The sequence below is a fragment of the Arabidopsis thaliana genome, chromosome 5 (genome assembly GCF_000001735.4).
Source record: "Arabidopsis thaliana chromosome 5, partial sequence".
Classification (NCBI taxonomy): domain Eukaryota; kingdom Viridiplantae; phylum Streptophyta; class Magnoliopsida; order Brassicales; family Brassicaceae; genus Arabidopsis; species Arabidopsis thaliana.
This window is the reverse complement of record NC_003076.8, coordinates 1342036-1363914: the sequence shown is the minus strand read 5'-3', so window position 1 is coordinate 1363914 and position 21879 is coordinate 1342036. Positions and strand designations below refer to the sequence as shown.

At 38.6% G+C, this 21879-nt stretch overlaps 5 protein-coding genes and 2 long non-coding RNA genes across 13 annotated transcripts; 4 read left to right on the top strand and 3 right to left on the bottom strand.

The window, feature by feature from the left end:
- Positions 1-7: 7 nt before the first annotated feature.
- Positions 8-3326, bottom strand: ADR1-L2 (ADR1-like 2). Its single transcript, NM_120554.2, has 5 exons — positions 2486-3326; positions 1926-2287; positions 1482-1837; positions 1174-1379; positions 8-1079 (listed from the first exon to the last, which is right to left on the bottom strand). Exons 1-5 carry the CDS (start codon positions 3165-3167, stop codon positions 250-252), a joined length of 2436 nt encoding a protein of 811 aa, NP_196092.1. The 5' UTR covers positions 3168-3326; the 3' UTR covers positions 8-249.
- A 313-nt stretch (positions 3327-3639) lies between these two features.
- AT5G04710 (Zn-dependent exopeptidases superfamily protein) lies at positions 3640-6925 on the top strand. The gene is made up of 9 exons (NM_120553.3): positions 3640-4039; positions 4119-4254; positions 4438-4710; positions 4825-4966; positions 5297-5536; positions 5735-5867; positions 6013-6194; positions 6317-6429; positions 6534-6925. Exons 1-9 carry the CDS (start codon positions 3787-3789, stop codon positions 6640-6642), a joined length of 1581 nt encoding a protein of 526 aa, NP_196091.1. The 5' UTR covers positions 3640-3786; the 3' UTR covers positions 6643-6925.
- A 185-nt stretch (positions 6926-7110) lies between these two features.
- On the top strand, positions 7111-10022 carry AT5G04700 (Ankyrin repeat family protein). Of its 2 annotated transcripts, NM_120552.2 has the most exons (7): positions 7111-7374; positions 7490-7981; positions 8071-8223; positions 8312-8371; positions 8447-8491; positions 8556-8986; positions 9061-10022. In NM_120552.2, exons 1-7 carry the CDS (start codon positions 7161-7163, stop codon positions 9673-9675), a joined length of 2010 nt encoding a protein of 669 aa, NP_196090.1. In that variant the 5' UTR covers positions 7111-7160; the 3' UTR covers positions 9676-10022. The 2 variants fall into 2 exon arrangements, with proteins under 2 accessions (NP_196090.1, NP_001331401.1); NM_001342789.1 differs by having other exon boundaries at positions 8556-10022.
- A 1303-nt stretch (positions 10023-11325) lies between these two features.
- AT5G04690 (Ankyrin repeat family protein) lies at positions 11326-14339 on the top strand (the record flags this gene model as incomplete). 3 transcript variants are annotated; one of them, NM_001342788.1, is made up of 7 exons in its annotated part: positions 11326-11588; positions 11830-12279; positions 12412-12564; positions 12654-12713; positions 12866-12910; positions 13005-13426; positions 13526-14272. In NM_001342788.1, 7 exons carry the CDS (start codon positions 11390-11392, stop codon positions 14132-14134), a joined length of 1938 nt encoding a protein of 645 aa, NP_001331045.1. In that variant the 3' UTR covers positions 14135-14272. The 3 variants fall into 3 exon arrangements, with proteins under 3 accessions (NP_001331045.1, NP_001331046.1, NP_196089.1); NM_001342787.1 differs by having other exon boundaries at positions 11355-11588; positions 11830-12321; positions 13526-14339; NM_120551.2 differs by lacking the exon at positions 12654-12713 and having other exon boundaries at positions 11390-11588; positions 11830-12321; positions 12412-12522.
- A 680-nt stretch (positions 14340-15019) lies between these two features.
- AT5G04680 (Ankyrin repeat family protein) lies at positions 15020-18227 on the top strand. 4 transcript variants are annotated; one of them, NM_001342786.1, is made up of 7 exons: positions 15020-15239; positions 15380-15871; positions 15950-16102; positions 16197-16256; positions 16344-16388; positions 16454-16884; positions 16963-18196. In NM_001342786.1, the coding sequence occupies exons 1-7, from the start codon at positions 15065-15067 to the stop codon at positions 17599-17601; spliced, it is 1995 nt and encodes a 664-aa protein (NP_001332498.1). In that variant the 5' UTR covers positions 15020-15064; the 3' UTR covers positions 17602-18196. The 4 variants fall into 4 exon arrangements, with proteins under 4 accessions (NP_001332498.1, NP_001332497.1, NP_001332496.1 ...); NM_001342785.1 differs by having other exon boundaries at positions 15058-15239; positions 15380-15829; positions 16963-18227; NM_001342784.1 differs by having other exon boundaries at positions 15058-15871; positions 16963-18227.
- Positions 18228-20249: 2022 nt separating this feature from the next.
- Positions 20250-20644, bottom strand: AT5G00985. Its single transcript, NR_142469.1, has one exon. It is a non-coding gene; the product is annotated as an other RNA (long non-coding RNA).
- Positions 20645-20941: 297 nt separating this feature from the next.
- Positions 20942-21415, bottom strand: AT5G00980. Its single transcript, NR_142468.1, has one exon. It is a non-coding gene; the product is annotated as an other RNA (long non-coding RNA).
- Between the last annotated feature and the right edge of the window lie 464 nt (positions 21416-21879).

Here is a 21879-nt window from a genome sequence, read left to right as displayed (position 1 = left end):
TTATGGCGTTGGCTCAAAAGCTACTCTAATAAAGGAATCTGGAATGATACTAACATAAATCTGATTCTTGAATGGAAATTTTATAGTTAGATAAATTTCTGGAGAAAGAGCAAGAACGAAGTTTGCACTGACTCTTGACTCTTGAGTGTGCTCATAAAATATAATATTATACAAGACTTTGCTACAGATTAGCAATTAAGTATTTTATACAACATGCTTCTAAGGGCTCGGAGGGAGAGAATCACGAACCTAATCGTCGAGCCAATCCCTGCTGAAAGATTTTTCCGCAGCTTCAACACGAAGTCCTGCAACCGCCTTCTGGACCTTTTCCCACATCCATAAAGCCTCTCTATCGCATATTACATGGCGTAGAGAAGTCAATAAAACCACAGAGTTTGGTATGCTCGATAAGCTGCATTCCCTCGTGTCGATTTTCTCAAGTGTCTTTACCTTTCCTATCTTTTCCGGAAGAGAACTCAGGCTGACACATTGAGAAATGTCAACATACTTTAGTCTTGGCAGTTCACAGATTTCCACAGGCAGAGAATTCAGCTCATGGCAAGCGTATAGCCTCAGAAGCTGAAGGGCTTTTAGCTTACTCAGATTCTTAGGCAATTCCTTGATGCGGGGACAATTTGTTATGCTGATGGAATTGAGAGAGGTGATTCCACAGATGGTCGAAGGTAGTTCCAGAAGATCATCACAATGATCTATTGTAAGATCAGACAATTTTGGGAAGATTTGGGCAATGTCTAGCTCTGTCTGATCAAGACTAGTGTTGATCTTGCAGAATATGAGAGACAGCTTGTGGAGGTTTTGCAAGGGCACTGTACTGCTAGAGAGTTCAGGGACATGAACCCTCTGAAGCCAGAGACTCTTGAGTTTGGCCAAATTGGTAAAGATGGAGAAGTCATGTAGACGCGCAGGAGACATACCATTGTTGATGATCACGAGCGCTGTAAGCTTGCCCATCTTAGCAATGAAAGGAGGCAATACATACTTGTCAGAAGAGAAGTGTAGTATCAAAACTTCAGCCTTAGGGAGTTCCATGTCAAACCAATCCATCTGAGTCATTTCTCCTGTAAAATAAAACAGAAATCCATATCAAAACTTTATTATTCTAGTAACAAACCAAATTATTCATTAGAAGATGGTCGTGTAACAAATCCTTACCTGTGTGAATGGAAACTACTCTGGCTTTGTATGGCTCATCATTGTTCCTCTCCCATTCTCTCGGAAGCATTGACTCTCTTTTTGGCATCAATAACCGCTCTCTGTTATTTACTTTCCCATGATTGCTAAGACGAAGTGCTACATCTCTTAGAACATCATGCTGCGTGACAAATATATCATAGTAGCTAGTGTACATATGTCCAAACCTGAAAATTTATCGATGGTAATTACATTAGCTAAGAACGAATAAAACCGTTGAAAGTGGCTACAAGAGATCAGATCATAAAGAGTTTTATAACCAACCGTACCTTGGATCTTTCACAAGAGTAAGGAGATTCCTGTTTGCTAAATCAACAATAACAGCAAAAGCAGTTGCATCCTCGAGATCATGCAACTCAACCAACACGTTGATGAGAACATCAAGAGGGATCTTCTTATCTTCAGGGAAAGCACCGAGAACCAAGAAACAATCTCTGGTTTTAGGGTCAAGATTTTCTAGAGTTGCTTCGATTTGAGCAAACACTCTACTCTCATGAGTTTCATCAGCAGGTTCACCTCTTGATAGCCTCTCCACTGCACCTTCCCAATATTTTTCAGGTCGTTCTTTCAATGAAGCACCAATGACTTTCAGAGACAAAGGTAGACCTTTACACTCCCCAACAACCTACCAAACAGAGTCAATACAATATGAGTACTGAAAGCAAAAAAGAACATTGCTACTATGCATGTGTCACCTAAAGCAGACCAATTACCTGCTTGACCAAACTTTGGCTGAACCCTGAAGGCACTAATTTCTGATTGAAAACAGAGAGACAGAACAGGGCCGTTGCTTCATGTTCATTGAGTAACTCTACATCATAAGTGACTCTAGAATCTGCGAGTTTAGACCGTGAGACCACAAGAGTTGTGGTTCCAGGAATATTTTCGAACATCAGCTGGTCCAGAGATTCCCTTGTCCAAACATCATCAAGGATCACTAGCTTCCTCGATTCTGGAAGAGTAGCACCAACCCCAGCCTCATAACTAGTAAGAAATCCCCATATATGGGCTCTAAGCTCCTCAAGATTGGGAGATTGTGACACAGTCAGAAACAAAACCTTGTTCCCAAAGTGGCCTGTATAAAAGCAGTAAATGAAAGCAATTTTAGCAACTCAACTATACAACAAAACAATAGAAGCATGATCATCAAGATAAACCAACAAAATATACCATTAAGAAACACCACAAAGCCACTGCAATAGAGATCACAAAGATGTACCAAGCAAATTAACAAACGATATGGAATCAGAGGCCAGCAAAGAAAAGTCATTACCTCGAACCTCCTCGTCCCGGGCAAGCTCTTTGGCAAGAGTGGTTTTCCCTGAACCACTCATCCCAGAGATACCAATAAGTCTTTCCCCATCAATGGATTTAAACAACATCTCCTTCACCTTCCTCTTTCCCAAATCCAATCCCACCCCCAAATCAGCACCATCGGTTGTCACCATCTCAACGGTAGCCTCGGCCGTCTTCAACGCCTCACGCAACGATTCACTTCCCCTGAGTTTCATAGAACCAAGCTTCTCATTCAAACTATCAACCTTCCTATCAATCCGATCGAACCGGAATTCAGAATCGGCTCGAACATGATGAACATCAGCGAGAACATGGACTAACAATTGACCGTTGAGAAAGCTAGACACTTTACTCTGAAGATTCTCCATTTTCCTAACATGGAGTAGCTGTCTAACCATGTTCCAACGGCTGGATTTAAGAACTTTCTCGGTGAGCTTCCTACACTTGTCTAAGGTTTCCGAGAACATACGCAACTGAGCCTGGCGATGAGGTGTGAGCTCGACGCCGCTGTATTGGATCTCCTTGATCGTTGGTTGAAGACCATCGATCATGGTGGCGAGATTTTTGGCGATGCCTCTGCATCTGAGGGTTTTTTGAGAAACCGCATAGAGCTGCCTCACGAGCTCCGTCACAACTTCGCCGCCGATTATATCTGCCATGGCAAAGGCCGATGAGAAAAAGAGAGAGAGATAAGTGGAGAGAAGAAAAGGCAAGGAAGAGTGGAGTAACAAGCAACGAAGTAAACAAAACAAAAGGAAGTAAACAAGTAGGTGACGTTGTGGAACCCATTAACGAAGCTTCGTTGCAGTCACCTTTTGGTAAAGTCTACGGAGACCCAATAAAGATAAAGACTTTTGGCAAATTAATGTCATCATCTTTCATGTAATTATGTCTAATAAGGCCCAAGGGCAAAGTACTGAAGCCTAATAAGGCCCAATACATAAAGACACGTCCTTAACACGCGTTCAATAAAATTGGAATGATGCAAGTGTGGACCATAAAAGGCAAAGGTTCTTTGGTCCAAATAAAATCATGTGAAGAGTACATGGGCCCAAAGCCCATAGAAGTGGCACCATAGCCCATATAATCCTCATGGGCCATGGCCCTCAGCTCAGCTCCTCAAGATTAGAAGACTGGGGACACACAGTAAGAAACAAAATCCGGTTCTCGAAGTCGAAGTGGTCTTCAAATCTCCGGCGGATGGTAATCGTCGGCGGATGGTTTAGACTTTAGAGATAACAGAAGAAGACCTCATCTTTAGAGTCCGGAGCGAAATTAATGGCGGCCATAGCTCGTCTTCCACTAACTCATTCTCTTCCCTCCATCTTCAATCCTTCATCCTTCCTCTCTCAGTCTCTCTCTTTTCCTACTTATCTCCATCGCTCTCCCTTTCGCTCCTTCTCCTCCGTCTCTCCAATCCTCTGCACCTCCCATCGCGATTCGAGATCGCCGGGGAGTGATTCTAATGCGTCGATTGTTGGGGATCTTCTGGATTATCTTAATGAATCCTGGACACAGTTTCACGCCACTGGTATATTGAAATATTGTTTTCTTTTCGGTATTCAACTTTAAGTGACGACTCTCATTGGTCTTTTTCTCTTTGCTGGCAGCTGAGGCGAAGAGACAGCTTTTGGCTGCTGGGTTTGATCTCCTCAGTGAAAACGAAGACTGGAATCTGAAACCTGGTGGCCGTTACTTCTTTACACGAAACATGTCCTGTTTGGTTGCTTTTGCTGTCGGAGAAAAGTGAGTCTTCCGATTCAATTATGCTTCCATGGTATAAGATTTGGTTTGGCTTTGATAATGAATCCTGGAACTAGTTCAAGCTTTGATAATTGAAGGGTTCTTCACAAAAATCGTTTTTTTTTTCTTTCTTAGATTCCTTATTTGTTGGGTTCAGGGAACCTACATTTGTTCCTCATTTTGTAGGTATGTGCCTGGTAATGGTTTTCATGCCATAGCTGCTCACACCGATAGCCCGTGTCTTAAACTTAAACCGAAGTCTGCTTCATCCAAGTCTGGCTATCTCATGGTGAATGTTCAGACTTATGGAGGTGGTTTGTGGCACACATGGTTTGATCGAGACTTAAGTGTTGCGGGGCGAGCAATTGTGAGAGCCAGTGATGGCTCGTTTGTTCATAGGCTTGTCAAAGTGAAAAGGCCATTACTAAGGGTACCCACTTTGGCCATTCATCTTGATCGGTAAATTTCTTTCATGAGCTTGTCTAGTGAAGTTTTAGGCTAATGCATTTGCCATCAAGTGGAGTTATGTTTTGAAGCTCATTCATGCTGTTTTGTTCTTCGTGTATTGTTTAGCACAGTGAACAGTGATGGATTTAAACCAAATTTGGAGACCCAACTTGTTCCGCTACTGGCAACAAAATCAGATGAATCCTCAGCAGAGTCCAAGGACAAAAATGTATCCTCCAAAGATGCTCATCATCCATTACTCATGCAGGTATGAGTATGACATAATTTGGTTAGTCACTAGAGTCATTCCTCTGCATCGTTTCTGAACATGCACCAAGTTTCTAAGATATTAGATCATGAGAACTGTGGAATTACTGTTGCTAAATTTTTTATATCATTACCAACATTTCGAGTTTCTATCATAGTATCATCATCATCCATTAGTGTTGCTAAATTTTTGTATCATTACCAACATTTCGAGTTTCTATCATAGTGTCATCATAATCCATTAGTGTTGCTAAATTTTTGTATCATTTAGTTTAAATTTGGGTAACTGTAAAATCCGCAAATATCTCAAAGTTTCCTGATCGTGTTGCAGATTTTGTCAGATGACCTGGACTGTAAGGTCGAGGATATAGTGAGTCTTGAGTTAAATATCTGTGACACCCAACCTAGCTGCCTTGGAGGAGCAAATAATGAATTCATATTCTCTGGAAGACTTGATAATCTTGCATCAAGTTTCTGTGCTTTGAGAGCTCTCATTGATTCATGTGAATCATCAGAAAATCTGTCGACTGAACATGATATCCGGATGATAGCTTTATTTGACAACGAGGAGGTACCCTTTTCCTCTAAGATATTTATTAGGTTCCTTCAAATCGAGTAACATACTAGCAGCACTATTGTCCTGAAAATTGTTGAATAAAGAGGACTTGCATTTAACCTTCCATAACTTTTTTGCTTTGAGCTGATGATGTCCTTGAACCGTCTGAGCCTTTTTGTAAAAATTCTTCCTAAAAATGTGTTGTTTCAATAGGTTGGTTCAGATTCATGTCAAGGTGCTGGGGCGCCCACTATGTTTCAAGCAATGAGACGGATTGTGAGTTCCCTAGGAAATAAGCAGGTCACTGAGTGTACATTTGACCGTGCTATCCGGAAATCGTTTCTTGGTACACACTTTCTACTTTTGCAGTTGTTTATGCATATGTAGTTTCCAGAATTTTTGTGAGACAGTGGTTACAAAATTGGGATGGTTTCCTATCTCTTACTTTCTAATTTCTACTGAAACTTGTGTTTGGGTTCTTGTGGTTGCAGTGTCTGCAGACATGGCTCATGGAGTCCACCCCAACTTTGCAGACAAGCATGAAGAGAACCACCGTCCCCAACTACACAAGGGTCTTGTAATCAAACATAACGCAAATCAACGCTATGCAACCAGTGGAATCACTTCTTTTCTTTTCAAAGAAGTAGCAAAGCTCCATGATCTTCCAATTCAGGTTAGGTGTTCTTCTTAATGTTAAGATGAATCTACACATCATAGATCTTCTAGATGCTCTGCACTAATCCACCCACATTTAAGAATGAAATACTGACATTTAGATTTTTGCTATTTCTGCAGGAGTTTGTGGTGAGAAACGATATGGGATGTGGTTCAACAATAGGACCTATATTGGCTTCAGGAGTAGGGATCCGAACCGTTGATTGTGGCATAGCTCAGCTTTCTATGCATAGGTATGTTAACTACTGCCATTCCTTAGCAACTCTTTCTCATGTTTCCAAATCAAAATATGTTAGACTCAGCTTCTGGTTTTTGGAACTCGTTACTTGTGAGACAGTGTGAGAGAGATTTGTGGAACAGACGATATAGACATCGCGTACAGACATTTCAAGGCGTTTTATCGATCTTTCTCAAGCGTAGACAAGAAGCTCGTTGTGGATGATTAACTCCCCGGATATTCTCTCTAGGCAACAAAGATCTTAAGACATGGTGAGAAATGTTAAGCTAGTTGCTTCTGTTCGTGGATGGTCCTCAGTCTCACAACAAGAACAGAACCTAAAATTGATTTTCTTGTTTAGGAAATTATAGAAACCAAATTGGAATGTAATCTTCTAGGTTAAGGTTCCGGTTTGTAACACTGCATATTGTTTTACCTTGACAAATAAGCTTCTTTCTAATTTGTCGAATATTTATATTTTTCAGAAGAACCTTTAATTTTCTTTCCAACAGAAAAGCTTTCCAAATAAAATAAAGAGTAACCAAGCAAAGGATATATTCTTATGTAAGACCAATCAAAGAATAGGATAGAGAAAACACCGAAGATTGTATGTTACCGTTATGCCTTGCATATACTTCCGGATATCTACTACATATACTTGAGCTTTTACATATAATATCCGATTACCTCTATTTGTCTTTGTTTATTTTTCATATTCTATTAGGTTTTGGTCCAAGCAAATTTGATATGGCAATGAGTTCTAATTACTTAGACGCAACTTTGAAGGAAACATTTCGGAGGAGCCCTTTCAAATTCGCTAATACAAAGGTTCCTCATGCTGGTCTAGGCGACAGTGTCTCTCCTATAAAAGAAGTTCCTGAAGAAGAAGAAGTTCCAAATGACCCCGTCAATATCCAGATTCCATTCATCGAATCAGCTCTTTCCACATCTCGGCTTCGCGGTAAGAGTTCTTTATACCATTCTCAACTAATCAATCGCCTATAAGCAAGTTACAAGGAGATACATCAAAGTGTCGGGTTAAATTATTCTGTGTATATATCTTGTTGTTGATGTAGGAAAGAATACGAACGTATATTATGAGTATATACAATTAAGTCAAGGAATAAGCCAAGGTCGTGTAGAAATCGTGAAGGACTTCTTGAATCATCATCCGGACTCAGTGGACGAATGGATAAACCTTTACGAGACGCCATTGTTAAAGGCTTGTGCGTGTGGGAAACCCGAGATTGTTAAAGAGCTTCTACGTCGTATGACACCTGAACAAATGCTTCCCAAGATGAGCCAAAACGCTTCATACCACACGCCTCTCACTGTTGTTGCGGTTAGTGGAAACATGGAGATTGCTGAAGCCTTAGTCGCCAAGAACCCTAAGCTGCTAGAGATTCCTGGAATCAATGGACAAATTCCGGTTGTGGTTGCGGTTGAGAATACACAGATGGAGATGGCTCGCTATCTTTACACCAGAACTCCGGTTCAAGTGTTACTTGACCAAGATGGGTATCACGGTTCTTTGCTCTTTCTCAATGCCATCTTCTATAAAATGCTTGGTAAGCGGTTTCTTGGACATCAAGCAAACCATATTTTTGGCGGTTTTGATGATGATGATTTCTTGATTTGTTTTTCTATATATAATTAGACATCGCGTTGGATCTGTTCAACATGAGCAGACGCTTAGCCGTCACAAAACACTCGCAAATCGAGTCGATACCCATCATTGTCTTGGCTTCAAAGCCAGATCTTTTTCCTGGTGGCTGCTATCTTGGACCATTGACACGTTTCATCTACTCTTGTTCGTACTAATCTAAGACCTCTTCATTACAAAGATCACTCATTTTGTCATTTTTAATCAAAGAATTTGTCCTTCTCTCACTTGCTAGGGATACAAGTAAAGCTGCCAACTCTTCCACAGCCTTCTCGTTCAAACAGAGATCAGCAGAGTAAGTTCTTCCGTATACATTAAAGTTCATATATTCCTCTGAAGAAAGTGAGAAAAAGTTTCGATTTGTTTCCAGATACTCTGATGAGGAAACTGCTCAAAGGCCTCTCCAAATGGACTGGTAAGTATTAGTCTATTCAAAAGGATTCACATGAAATTTAAATCTTACTTAAGTGATGCTTCAGGAATAGATGAAGTGTACCGACTTAAGGTCATGCATCTACAAGCCAAGAAGCTTCTACTGGGAATATCAGAAGAAACATTGGCCTTGGGCTTGAAGGAACGTTCCGAGACAGTGGATGAGGCTTTACTCTTTGCAGTGAGATATGGGAATGTGGATTTCTTGGTGGAAATGATCAGAAACAACTCCGAGCTTCTATGGTCCACGAGAACAAGCTCGAGCAGTACTCTGTTTCTCTTGGCCGTCGAGTTCAGACAAGAGAAGGTGTTTAGTCTCCTATACGGTCTGGACGACAGAAAGTACTTGTTGCTCGCAGACAAGGACTGTGATGGAAATGGTGTGCTTCATCTCGCTGGCTTTCCGTCTCCTCCTTCCAAGCTCTCTAGTGTCGTTGGCGCACCTTTGCAGTTGCAACGCGAGTTACAATGGTTCAAGGTTTGCTCTGTTTCTCTCATGCATAGCTAAAACAGAGGAAACAGAGGTCTAAACTGTTTCCTTGATTAATGCAGGAAGTGGAGAGAATCGCACCGGAGATCGAGAAGGAGAGAGTAAACACAGAAGAGCAAACACCGATCGAGATATTCACAAAGGAGCACCAAGGACTGCGACAAGAAGCAGAGAAATGGATGAAAGACACGGCTATGTCATGCAGCTTAGTCGCGGCACTCATCGTCACGGTCACCTTTGCGGCGGTCTTCACTGTCCCTGGTGGCACAGACGACAATTCAAAAGGTAAACCCTTTCACCTACGTGATCGGCGATTCATCATATTCATCGTCTCAGATTTGATCTCCTGCTTCGCCTCTTGCACCTCCGTCCTCATCTTCCTCGGGATACTAACCGCAAGATACTCCTTCGACGATTTCTTGGTCTTTCTGCCGACAAAGATGATTGCCGGACTTTCGATACTGTTCGTTTCAATAGCGGCGATGCTTATAGCATTCTCGTCGGCGCTATTCACGATGATGGGTAAAGAAGGGAAATGGATTGTTGCTCCGACGATCCTTTTTGCTTGTTTACCGGCGCTGTTGTTTGTTCTGCTTCAGTATCCTCTCCTCAAGGAAATGATCTTCTCCACTTATGGAAAAGGGATCTTTGACAGAAACATGAAATGTTGGGCCTAACCTAAGACATTAATGGGCCTAATTAGAAAATTCTTTAGTACAGTAATTATGAGTCCTGAAAATAATGCTTTTCCTGAAAAATAAAAACTCTTGGACCGGTCAAACATTGAGACCGGAATTAACATATTGTACGGTCATTAACAACATTGAGATCATTGAGACCGGTCATAACGTCTGAAACTTGAAACCTATATCATCAATTATAGAACAAAAAGTTCTCAGCAAATCCATTAAAATGTTGGAGGGGAGCTCGAAAAATCTCATATTAATCTTCTCTCTCTTTGTGAATTTGAAAAGTCCTCAAATCTCCTATAACTGATCATTTAAACTTATCAATAAAATTGCATACAAATTTTGGATCTATTTACTTGGCACGAGTGTTTGCAAAGTTTCTTCTTTTCACTTGTGCACCGAGTTGCTGCAAATCTGTTACAGTGGAGGTTGCTGAGAGGAAACTATCGGAGAATGATTTACGATGGGGCGATTATCAAGGCTCACAGTTTCTATCCAAAGCTTGATGGTTTGGAGCAAGTGATGATGATTATCTATGTTTATACATCTGCATCTAATTTTGTTTTGGTTTTTCTGATTTTAATTTTAATTAATTATTTTTGTTTATATGTAATATTACTTGGCACACTTTCATTGGTTAAGCTAAGAGGAGGTGAATAAAGAGTTTCATGAACCCAAAAATTATTGTCACAAATAAGCTTCTTTTAAAAAAAAAATCCAGTTTATATATTCATGTAGAAACTTCATATTTCTTTCTAACAGAAAAATTACGTTTCCAAATAAAATAAAGAGTACCCAAGCAAAGGATATATTCTTGTGTTGAGATTAATCAACGAATAGGATAAAACCCACCAAAGATTGTACGTTGCCGTTTACCGTTATGCCCTGCATATACGTACAGACATGACAGTTACTTATGCATATATATCCCATACACAGTTTGTTGGGGTTGGTCCAAGTCATTTTATAACACGGCAATGAGTTTTTTTTTATAGGAAAACATGGATCATAAAACGTACTAAACTACAACTCGGACGTTGATATGGGTGATAAATAGTTTTACCGCACCATTTTCAAGATAGCCGCACCCTAGGCACCTCTATGATGAGAGAAGATATATGGATCCCTTTTTAATGTAACGCAATAAGAAGATTTCTTCTAGATCTTTTTCTATTGTTTGTGTTTCTAGGGTTGTACTCTCTGTTTGGTGTTTCAAGTGTTCTACTCTACTGTTGGTACTTTGTAAATTGTAATGGTTTTATATTTTTTTTTATAGCTGTGCCTTTTTGTGTTAAAGCGCGTTTATATATAAATAATTGTTAGGGTTTGACAAACTATATCACCCTATGAAGTATGAACTGTGCAAAAAACTGACTAGTTAAAGCAGCCAAAAGACATGTCTTGAAACCTTGACAATAAAATACTGTACGAGCTTCTTTATTTTTTTGTCGGATTTATATATTTTTCATATAGAAGAACCTTTATTTCTGTCCAAAAGAAAATCTTTCCAATTAAATTAATCAGTAACCAAGCAAAGGATATATTCTCATATGTAAAATCAATCAAAGAATAAGATAGAAAAACACCAAAGATTGTATGATACCGTTATGACTCTATATAAATATATATATCCTCAAATACCGTTGGTTTTCTTGTTTTTTAATATTCTGTTAGGGTTGGTCCAAGAAACTTTATTACAGCAATGAGTTCTAATCAATTAGGCGAAGCTTTGGAGGAAACATCTGAGAGGATCCCTTTCAAATTCGCTAAAACAAAGTTTTTTCATGGTGTCCTACAAGTCAGTTCCGAAGAGAGTTCCTCACCTATAAAAGAAGTTCCAGAAGAAGAAGCTCCATGTGATCAATTCAATCTTCAGATTCGGACGGCATCTCAGCTTCACGGTACTTAAGATTTCTCATATTACTGTTGGCAAAATCAATCGCCTATAAGCAATTTACAAGAAGGCATTATCAATGTCTCAGTTTCAAACTTAGGAGTACTAGTTTATTCACATTGTATCTTTAGATGATTTTTATTTATTTAAATGTGAATATAGTGCGGGATACCTAGCTATTCGCATAGCATAATAATCTGAATATGCAGATATATTTATCATATGTGTATTCCTTGTTGTCGATGTAGGGAGGGTTACGAACGAATACTATGAGTATATACAGTTAAATCAAGGAATAAGCCAAGGTCGTGTAGAAGCCGTGAAGGACTTCTTGAACCGCCGCCCGGACGCAGTGGATAAATATATAAACCCTTACGAGACGCCATTGTTAAAGGCTTGCGCATATGGAAACCCCGAGATTGTTAAATTGCTTCTGCGTCGTATGACACCGGAACAAATGCTTCCCAAGATGAGCCAAAACAATTTTTACAACACGCCTCTTACCGTCGTTGCTGTTAGTGGAAACATGGAGATTGCTGAAGCCTTAGTCGCCAAGAACCCTAAACTGCTAGAGATTCCTGGAAACAATGGAGAGATTCCGGTTGTGGTTGCGGTTGAGAACACGCAGATGGAGATGGCTCGCTATCTTTACAACAGAACTCCGGTTCAGGTGTTACTTGAAAAAGACGGGTTTCACGGTATCTTGCTTTTTCTCAATGCCATATATTATAAAAAGCTGGGTAAGCTGTCGGTTTCTTGATCTTCAAGCAAACCATGTTTTAGGGTGTTTTGATGATCATTTCTTGATTTGTTTTTCATCATACAATTAGACATGGCCTTGGATCTGTTCAACAAAAGCAGACGCTTAGCCGTCACAAAACACTTGAGAATTGAGTCGGTTCCTATCATTGTCTTGGCTTCAAAGCCAGATCTTTTCCCCGGTGGCTGCTATCTTGGACCATTGAAACGCTTCATCTACTCTTGTCCGTACTAATCTAAGACCTCTTCTTTGCAACGATCAACCATATTGTTATTCTCTTTTGATCCAATATGTTTTTCTCTCACTTGCTAGGTATACAAATAAAGCAGCCAAGTTTTCCAAAGCCTTCTCGTTCAAACAAAGGTCATCAGAGTAAGTTCTTTTGTGAATCTAAAGTAACTTGAAATCTACGTAACTTCTTTTCAAAGCCTTCAGTACTCATAACATCATAAAGTCTCTATAATATATTTCTCTGAAGAACGTGAGAAAGGTTTCAGTTATTTTATCTATGGGTTTTTTTCCAGATACCCTGATGGGGAAAGTGCTCAAATGTCTCTCCAAATGTATCGGTAAGTATATTAGGTTTTCGTCTGCGAATACAGTTATTGGATAGGCGTCACACTCACATGACATCTATAACTGAATTGATGAGTGATGTTTCAGGGATAGATGAAGTGTACCGACTTAAGGTCATGCATCTACAAGCCAAGAAACTTCTAAAGGGAATATCAGAAGAAACATTGGCCTTGGGCTTGAAGGAACGTTCTGAGTCAGTAGATGAGGCTTTACTCTTCGCAGTAAGATATGGGAATGTGGATTTCTTGGTGGAGATGATCAAGAACAACTCCGAGCTTCTATGGTCCACGGGAACTAGTACTCTGTTTAACACTGCCGTCCAGGTCAGACAAGAGAAGGTGTTTAGTCTCCTCTACGGTCTGGGCGACAGGAAGTACTTGTTTCTCGCCGACAAGGACAGTGACGGAAATAGTGTGCTTCATCTTGCTGGCTATCCTCCTCCTAATTACAAGCTCGCTACGGTCGTTAGCGCAACGTTGCAGATGCAACGCGAGTTACAATGGTTTAAGGTTCGCTTTGTTTCTCTCTGCTATAGATTTAATGGAGTAGGCACCTTAAATGCATAACTAAAACGGATTTCTAAAAAATATATAGTCTTGATAATGTAGGAGATGGAGAGAATCGTGCCGGCGATCGAAAATGAGAGAGTAAACACAGAAAATCTGACACCGATCGAGATATTCAGAAAGGAGCACGAAGCAATGCGACTAGAAGCCGAGAAGTGGATGAAAGATACTGCGATGTCTTGCAGCTTAGTAGCGGCTCTCATCGTCACGGTCACCTTCGCGGCAATCTTCACCGTCCCCGGCGGCACGGACGACAACTCAGGCGGTAGACCCTTTCACCGACATGAACGAATATTCGTCATATTCATCGTCTCCGATCTGATCTCCTGCTTCGCCGCCTGCACTTCCGTCCTCATATTCCTCGGGATACTCACCGCGAGATACGCTTTCGACGATTTCTTGTTCTCGCTGCCTGCGAATATGATCGCTGGACTTTCGACATTGTTTGTCTCGATAGCGGCGATGCTTGTGGCATTCTCGTCGGCCTTATTCACGATCTTTAACGACCCTTGGATCGTTGCTCCGACGATCTTCTTCGCTTGTTTCCCGGCGCTGTTATTTGTTATGATTCAGTATCCTCTCCTTAAGGAGCTGATCTTCTCCACTTACGGCAAACGAATCTTCGACCGAAACATGAAATCTTTGTTTTAACATAAAAGTGTACGTGTTTTAAATATGTCACTTTTTTGGGTCAGTTTGACAATTAAAACCCTACCATCCTAATTTGTCATACGACTCATTAATAAATGTAAAGACAACCTATTTTGGGGATCTAAAGTGTTTTCTTAGTGCCACGGTCACTAATCTTTCATATTTAACACATTATCTTTATATTTAAAAACACCTTCTGGGATGATCATGGTATAATACCAATATATTGTCACTTTTTCTTTCTTTCTTATTTGGTTTAAGAATACTCGATTCTTTCTAATATAGTATTATATCGATCAAAGAGTGGGTTCTCGACAAAAACGATCGACACGTATGAGTATTAGGGTTTGTCGTCGACGATTATGATAGATTTTCCGAAAGACGATATAATTCATTGTCATGTTGTGTGCATATGGATATAAGCAATGACGTATATTGTAATTATTTGGATAATGAAAAAATATTTCAAATTTATACTTCATAAATATAAGTATAGATACAGTTTTACTATTAGGCTAGTTCGCTATTTCTTAGGAAAGTCCTAGAAACTGTGCAGGTAAATGGCCAATTGGCCACTTAAAGCGACCAAAATTAATGCTTCCGAACCTTAACAATTTTAAAATATTCGGCTTACCAAAAAAAATAAAATATATATATTCGAATTTCTTATTTTTTTAGTTTTTTTTGAATTTATTATCTTCATATGGATTATAGAATAACTTTCCTGTCTAACATAAAAGCTTTCCAAATTAATAATGAGTAACCAAGAAAAGCATATATTCTTGTATAAGATCAATCAAAGAATAATTAGATAGAAAAAGATCGGACAACGACATATACTTTGCATTTTTGTATAGAGATACTATTATTACCTCTAGTTGTCTTGTTTATTTCTATATATTTGGTAGAGTTGGTCTTATAAAATATAATATGGCAATTAGTTCTAATTACTTACACGCAACTTTGATGGCAACACTTCGGAGGAGTCCTTTCAAATTCGCTAATACAAAGGTTCCTCATGCTGACCTAGGCGACAGTGTCTCTCCTACAAAAAAGAATCCTGAAGAAGAAGTTCCAAGTGATCCCGTCAATATCCAGCTTCGCGGTAAGAATTCTTATACCATTCTCAAATAATAAGCAAGTTACAAAGGATAGATCAAAGTCTCAGTTTCGAAGATAATCACTAGGTGGATATAGCACGGGATACTGATTTATTCGCATAGCGTGATCTTGTTGTTGATGTAGGAAAGAATACGAACGTATATTATGAGTATATACAATTAAGTCAAGGAATAAGCCAAGGTCGTGTAGAAGTCGTGAAGGACTTCTTGAACGATCATCCGGACGCAGTGGACGAATGGATAAACCTTTACGAGACGCCATTGTTAAAGGCTTGTGCTTGTGGGAAACCCGAGATTGTTAAAGAGCTTCTGTGGCGTATGACACCTGAACAAATGCTTCCCAAGATGAGCCAAAACGTTTCGTACCACACGGCTCTTACTGTCGTAGCGGTTAGTGGAAATATGGAGATTGCTGAAGCCTTAGTCGCCAAGAACCCTAAGCTGCTAGAGATTCCTGGAATCAATGGACAGATTCCGGTTGTGGTTGCGGTTGAGAACACGCAGATGGAAATGGCTCGCTATCTTTACACCAGAACTCCGGTTCAGGTCTTACTTGCTGAAGACGGATATCATGGTACTTTGCTCTTTCTGAATGCCATCTTCTATAGAATGCTCGGTAAGGGATTTCTTGGAATTCAAGCAACCCATATCTTTGGCGGTTTTGATCTTTATCTGTTTTTCTTTATACAATTAGACATCGCATTGGATCTGTTCAACATGAGCAGACGCTTAGCCGTCACAAAACACTTGCAAATCGAGTCGATTCCCATCATTGTCTTGGCTTCAAAGCCAGATCTTTTTCCTGGTGACTGCTATCTTGGACCATTGACACGTTTCATCTACTCTTGTCTGTACAAATCTAAGACCTCTTCATTACAAAGATCAATCATTTTGTCATTCCCTTTTGAATCAAATAATTTTTTCCTTCTCTCACTTGCTAGGGATACAAGTAAAGCTGCCAACTCTCCCAAAACCTTCACATGCAAACAAAGATCATAAGAGTAAGTTCTTCCGTATACATAAAGTTTATAAAAAGTCTATATATATTCCTCTGAAGAAAGTGAGAAAAAGTTTCGATTTGTTCCCAGATACTCTGATGAGGAAACTGCTCAAAGGTCTCTCCAAATGGACCGGTAAGTATTAGGCTATTCAATAGGATTCATATGAAATTTAAATCTGAATTGAGTGATGGTTTCAGGAATAGATGAAGTGTACCGACTTAAGGTCATGCATCTACAAGCCAAGAAGCTTCTACTGGGAATATCAGAAGAAACATTGACCTTGGGCTTGAAGGAACGTTCCGAGACAGTGGATGAAGCTTTACTCTTTGCAGTGAGATATGGGAATGTGGATTTCTTGGTGGAAATGATCAGAAACAACTCCGAGCTTCTATGGTCCACGAGAACAAGCTCGAGCAGTACTCTGTTTCTCTTGGCCGTCGAGTTCAGACAAGAGAAGGTGTTTAATCTCCTCTACGGTCTGGACGACAGGAAGTACTTGTTGCTCGCAGACAAGGACAGCGACGGCAATGGTGTGCTTCATCTCGCCGGATTTCCTTCTCCTCCTTCCAAGCTCGCTAGTGTCATTTGCGCACCTTTGCGGATGCAACGCGAGTTACAATGGTTCAAGGTTTGCTCTATTTCTCTCATGCATAGCCAAAACAGAGGAAACAGAGGTCTAAAAATAAATCTGGCCTTAATGATGCAGGAAGTGGAGAGAATTGCACCAGAGATCGAGAAGGAGAGAGTAAACACAGAAGAGCAAACACCGATCGAGATATTTGCAAAGGAGCACCAAGGACTGCGACAAGAAGCCGAGAAATGGATGAAAGACACAGCCATGTCATGCAGCTTAGTCGCGGCTCTCATCGTCATGGTCACTTTCGCGGCTCTCATCATCACGGTCATTTTCGCGGCGGTCTTTACCGTATCTGGTGGCTCCGACGACAATTCAGAAGGTAACCCCTTTCACTTATATGAACAGAGGTTCATCATATTCATCGTCTCCGATTTGATTTCTTGCTTCGCCGCTTGCACCGCCGTACCCATATTCCTCGGGATACTCACCGCGAGATACTCCTTTGACGATTTTTTGGTCGCGCTGCCGACAAAGATGATCACGGGACTTTCGATACTATTCGTTTCCATCGCGGCGATGCTTATTGCATTCTCATTGGTGCTTATAACAATGATGAATAAAGGGAAATGGATTGTTGCTCCGACGATCCTTTGCGCTTGTTTACCGGCGCTGTTGTTCGTTCTGCTTCAGTATCCTCTCCTCAAGGAAATGATCTTCTCCACTTACGGCAAAGGAATCTTCGACAGAAATATGACATGTTGGGCTTAACTTGAGACATTGATCTTTTGGGCCTAACTCGGAAACTCTTTAATACATTAAAAATAATAAATAATTCAGTTCTTCCTTTTCGGCTTCACATCAAAAAGACAAAAATAATGATGCTTTTCTGAAAGTACAAACAAACTCTTGGACCGGTCCACCAAATATCATCACATATGAAACATCTATGTACAATATATATTACATATACTACTAATAAAAGGAGCTTGTTGATGCAAAAAAAGAAGAAGAAGGATAGAAGAGAAGGACAAAGGGGCAAGAAGATTAGTGAAAGAAGCAACTATGAGTCTATGATGGAAGTTGAGAACTTTGCCAGCAAGGGAGAAGAGAGGTGCAGCGGGTTGAAACTTGAAAGATACAGAGTTGTGGCGTTAGACTTGCAGAAACATTAGATAAGAGATGATGATGATGCAAGAGTCATAAAGAATCCTGCATTTGGGTTAGGTCGTGTTCAAGCGTTTTATGTTTTTTTTGTAAAATATGTCGACGGACAACGTTGATTGTTATATTTTCATTTAATGTTTCCCCCAATATAATAATCAATTTGTAAACACTGTTTGTCACATCAATTTGAACCCGGTTGCCCTTTTCAATATTAGTATGAAGAATTAAGCTGTTGTGTATGAGATCATGTGTATTCCACTGAATGCGAATTTAATTATGATTAAACAAAATTATATTTTTAACAAGAACATAGAAAATATTGTTCTTCTACAAAACGCTTACTCACGCACTCTATAAGTAGTAACTAGGAAAGAAATTGTCTAAATTAAAAAGGAAAAAAGAAAAAAAATAAGTAAATATCAAAATTAAAAAAAAAAATCTTACACCGTGATAATTAAAAAGTAACGAAAGAAAAGAGTTAAGAATTTATTAAATTGAGAAACTTCATTTTTTGCATAATCACATAGAATAATAATATATAAAGTTATACTAAAACTTTGTAGAACATTTTTTTCAATTTTATAAGCATTTTGTAAACAAAAAAAAAGGAAAAAAAAAAACAAAAAAAAATATATTTTAAATATAGTTCTATTTAGATTATTGTCTGCAAAACCATTCATCAAATTCACGTAATTGAACTTTTCAACCATAATTGTCTTAATGAATAGCAAAGCCAACTCTTTATTTGATTAATCAAAACAAAGTTTGTTATTTTATAATCAAAGTTCATGCACCTTACATTAGAAAGTCTTCCATTTCTTATTTTGTAATCAAAGTCTTAGAATTTAAGGTTTTATTTTTCTTAAATCTAAAATTTTACTAAACTAAATTCATTAACAAGATATTTTGTTAATTTAAAAAGGTTAAAGCCCATTATAAAAAATAATGAATGAAAATCTTAACAAATGTATATATATAGAAAATGCCGATAATTGTTTAAAAAAAAAACATAAAATGCTTAAACTTTTTTTATCAATTATGTCAATCTACTATAATGTTCTAAGTCATGGCTTCACTTGATTGTGTAGACAAATTCACGTCCTCTTGAAGTTCAAAAAATTAGAAGGTAAATGTTGAAAAACAAAATTTAAGAGTACGTATTTAGTCGCTATCGCTGCAGGGAAAACAAGAAACAAATAGATTTCTTCTTATGTCAGCAGCCTGATCTTAAATTTTTGAGAGATGAACTTAATTTATCGCCCTTCCCTGTCTTTATTTTTCTGAATGTAGATGAACAGAGTATCCCATTCTTCGAGGCCTCCCACTGGGTTCAAATGCGGAAAGAGAAGTTACACGCAACGTATCCCGTGCTTGTACCCCACGGTAAACTCTTGATCTCATATTCGTTGTTAAATACTGAAGAATTAAATGAATTTCTAATCGCTCTGTTTTTCATCAGCAAGTGTCTCAGTCAAATAACTCCTCTAAGCGTCTTGAGTGTCAAATATGAGGAAAAGTAGGGCATGCAGCCTTGAATTGTTGGAACTTATTTGATAACTCTTATCAAAGTGAAGACTTACCTCAAGCTATTTAAATAAGGAAATTTGAACCTTGCCATGTTCATTTAATTTAACGTGAAAAATAAGTTTTGCTGTTTTGTTTATATGAGTCTGTTTCTTTTATACTACTTTCTAGCAAACTTGAGAAATACATCATGCTGTTTTTAACCAATTTAGGGCTAATGTTTCAAGATTCTTTTACTCCCTTGATTATAAAGCTTTCTTCCCAAAATTTGTGGCTAATGTTTCAGGCTGAAACATCAGAAACGCCCAAGACCTAAAAAGAAGATTCTGGAAGCAATAGAACCTTACTATTATTACTCTGTTTTAACAAGAGATTCCTACAAAACAAAATCATATGTAACGAAAAGTCAATGAATGTTTGGTCTTGTGTAATCTTATCATCTCTTGTGGTTCTCACTTCCTCAGAGTTGTCTCGAAGCTATATCCTTCTGTTGTCTTAAAGTTTCTTGCCCTTATCTATCATTGTGATAAAATTTTACACTTTATTTTACCATAAAAATACTCAGCTATTTCTCCTTTTTTTTTTTTTTATGTCTAAGCATAATTAAAATTTGCATATAGCGTAATAACAAGAGGTATTTTTGTATCGTCGTCTTTCTGAAGTATGTTGGTTGTTAAACACTCGTAGTAAACTAGTAATACGTATGGATTGCTGCTAGTTAAGAGCACCTCCAATGGGAGGTTCTCTTGTGTTTTTTCACAGGTTCTCTATATTTTGTATCAAAAAAATAAATATAAACTGAAAATTAAAGAAGAGAGGCGCTCTCTCGAGAGAGTTTTTTTTTAATTTGAGAGAGGCGACAAGTGTTTTGCTGCGATTGGTTTTCTATTTTTAACGAAACAAAAAAAGTTGGGTTTTTTCTTCTTCCTTCGCTTTCAACTCTCTCTCTCTCGACACAAATACGATGTCACCGGCGATTTGTGATTTCCGGTGAGTCGACACTCCGTTAACGTGGAATTCATCAATAGGAGACGTTGCAGCACCATCGGTGAACGAAGAAAAAAACAATTGTTAATTTGGTAGTCCCATCCGAAGTAAAATCGATCAGCTCCAAAATATTTCCCAGGTTTGAATTAAAGCTTCATTGACTAAGAAAAACTATTTTTGGGGTAAATTTGATTATGAGTAAGTGTGTTTTTTGAGTTTGCAGATTTAGCTGGTAATGATTAAGGTTTATAAGTTTTGATGAATATCAATGTCTTTAGGAAGAATTATTTAGTGAATATCAATGTCTTCAACTTTAACATCTCTCTGTCTTTTGATTAAGATTGAATTGCGTTGAAATTTGAAGAAGATAATCATCCCATCAAATCTTATTCACTGAATTAAGTAAAGTTGTAATTTTATCATAACTTTTCTTATGTGTTCTTATTAAATTTTGTGAACTTGGTTTAGATAAAGAGCCAATGATGATTGAAAAAGACTGCCCACATTGTTTGATTCACCACTGATATGAATTCTATAAAGAGCTTTGTAAGAAGAGAAGAAGAGCTTGTTCATGGTCATGTTCTTGTTCAAAATGAAAGAAGAGGTTTTTGTTCTTAGTGCGGCCAACAAGGATTCTTATCATGAGAAAGAGAGATGAATCAAACATGAGCCTATTGAGTACGGTTCTTAATGATTCGCCAGTATTATGAAGAATCAAAGAATGATGAAGTAGCTCAGGGGAAGAAAGTTTCAGGTTTCTAATCAGTTTTATGAGTCAGGGTTGATTGTTCCTTCTTCGTTTTGTTTGGCTAGCGACCTCGGAATTTGCTTCTAAAGGTGTTCTGGAAACTTGAAAGCGAGATCTTTCCAACGACATAAAGATCATCTTCTGGTTCCTTGTGGTGTGATAGGAATTCGTCCTCAAAGTTGGCTGCTCGCAGATTATGTCATTCCGGATCTGTCATGGGAAATTAGCCATAAGTTTCAAACCATAAACCCAAATCCCAATCCGTCTTCTCCTGTAGCTTCTTATGTCTAAAATTGGTCCTGAAACCAATGTTTTGATATGATACATGGGATGGTTTCTTGCAGGTATGCTTCTTTAGTATACTTTGATGATGATTTCAGATTTCAGATGGTTAAAAATTTTGCTTCGGTGTTAGGATAATTGTCTTTGAACTGGTTCCTCTAACATCTTGTCAAGTTTAAGTTAGTGGAATGTGTTTGTAGTTTGAGACATTGTTGATTCTGTTAGAGGTTCCATGATTGTGGTTTTGGATTTTGAATTTGTTATGTGATCTTAGATGCTTTAGTTTTAGAGTGTTATTGAGCTAATGGAGTCATTTGTGTTTCTCTTTAGGTCGTCATGTT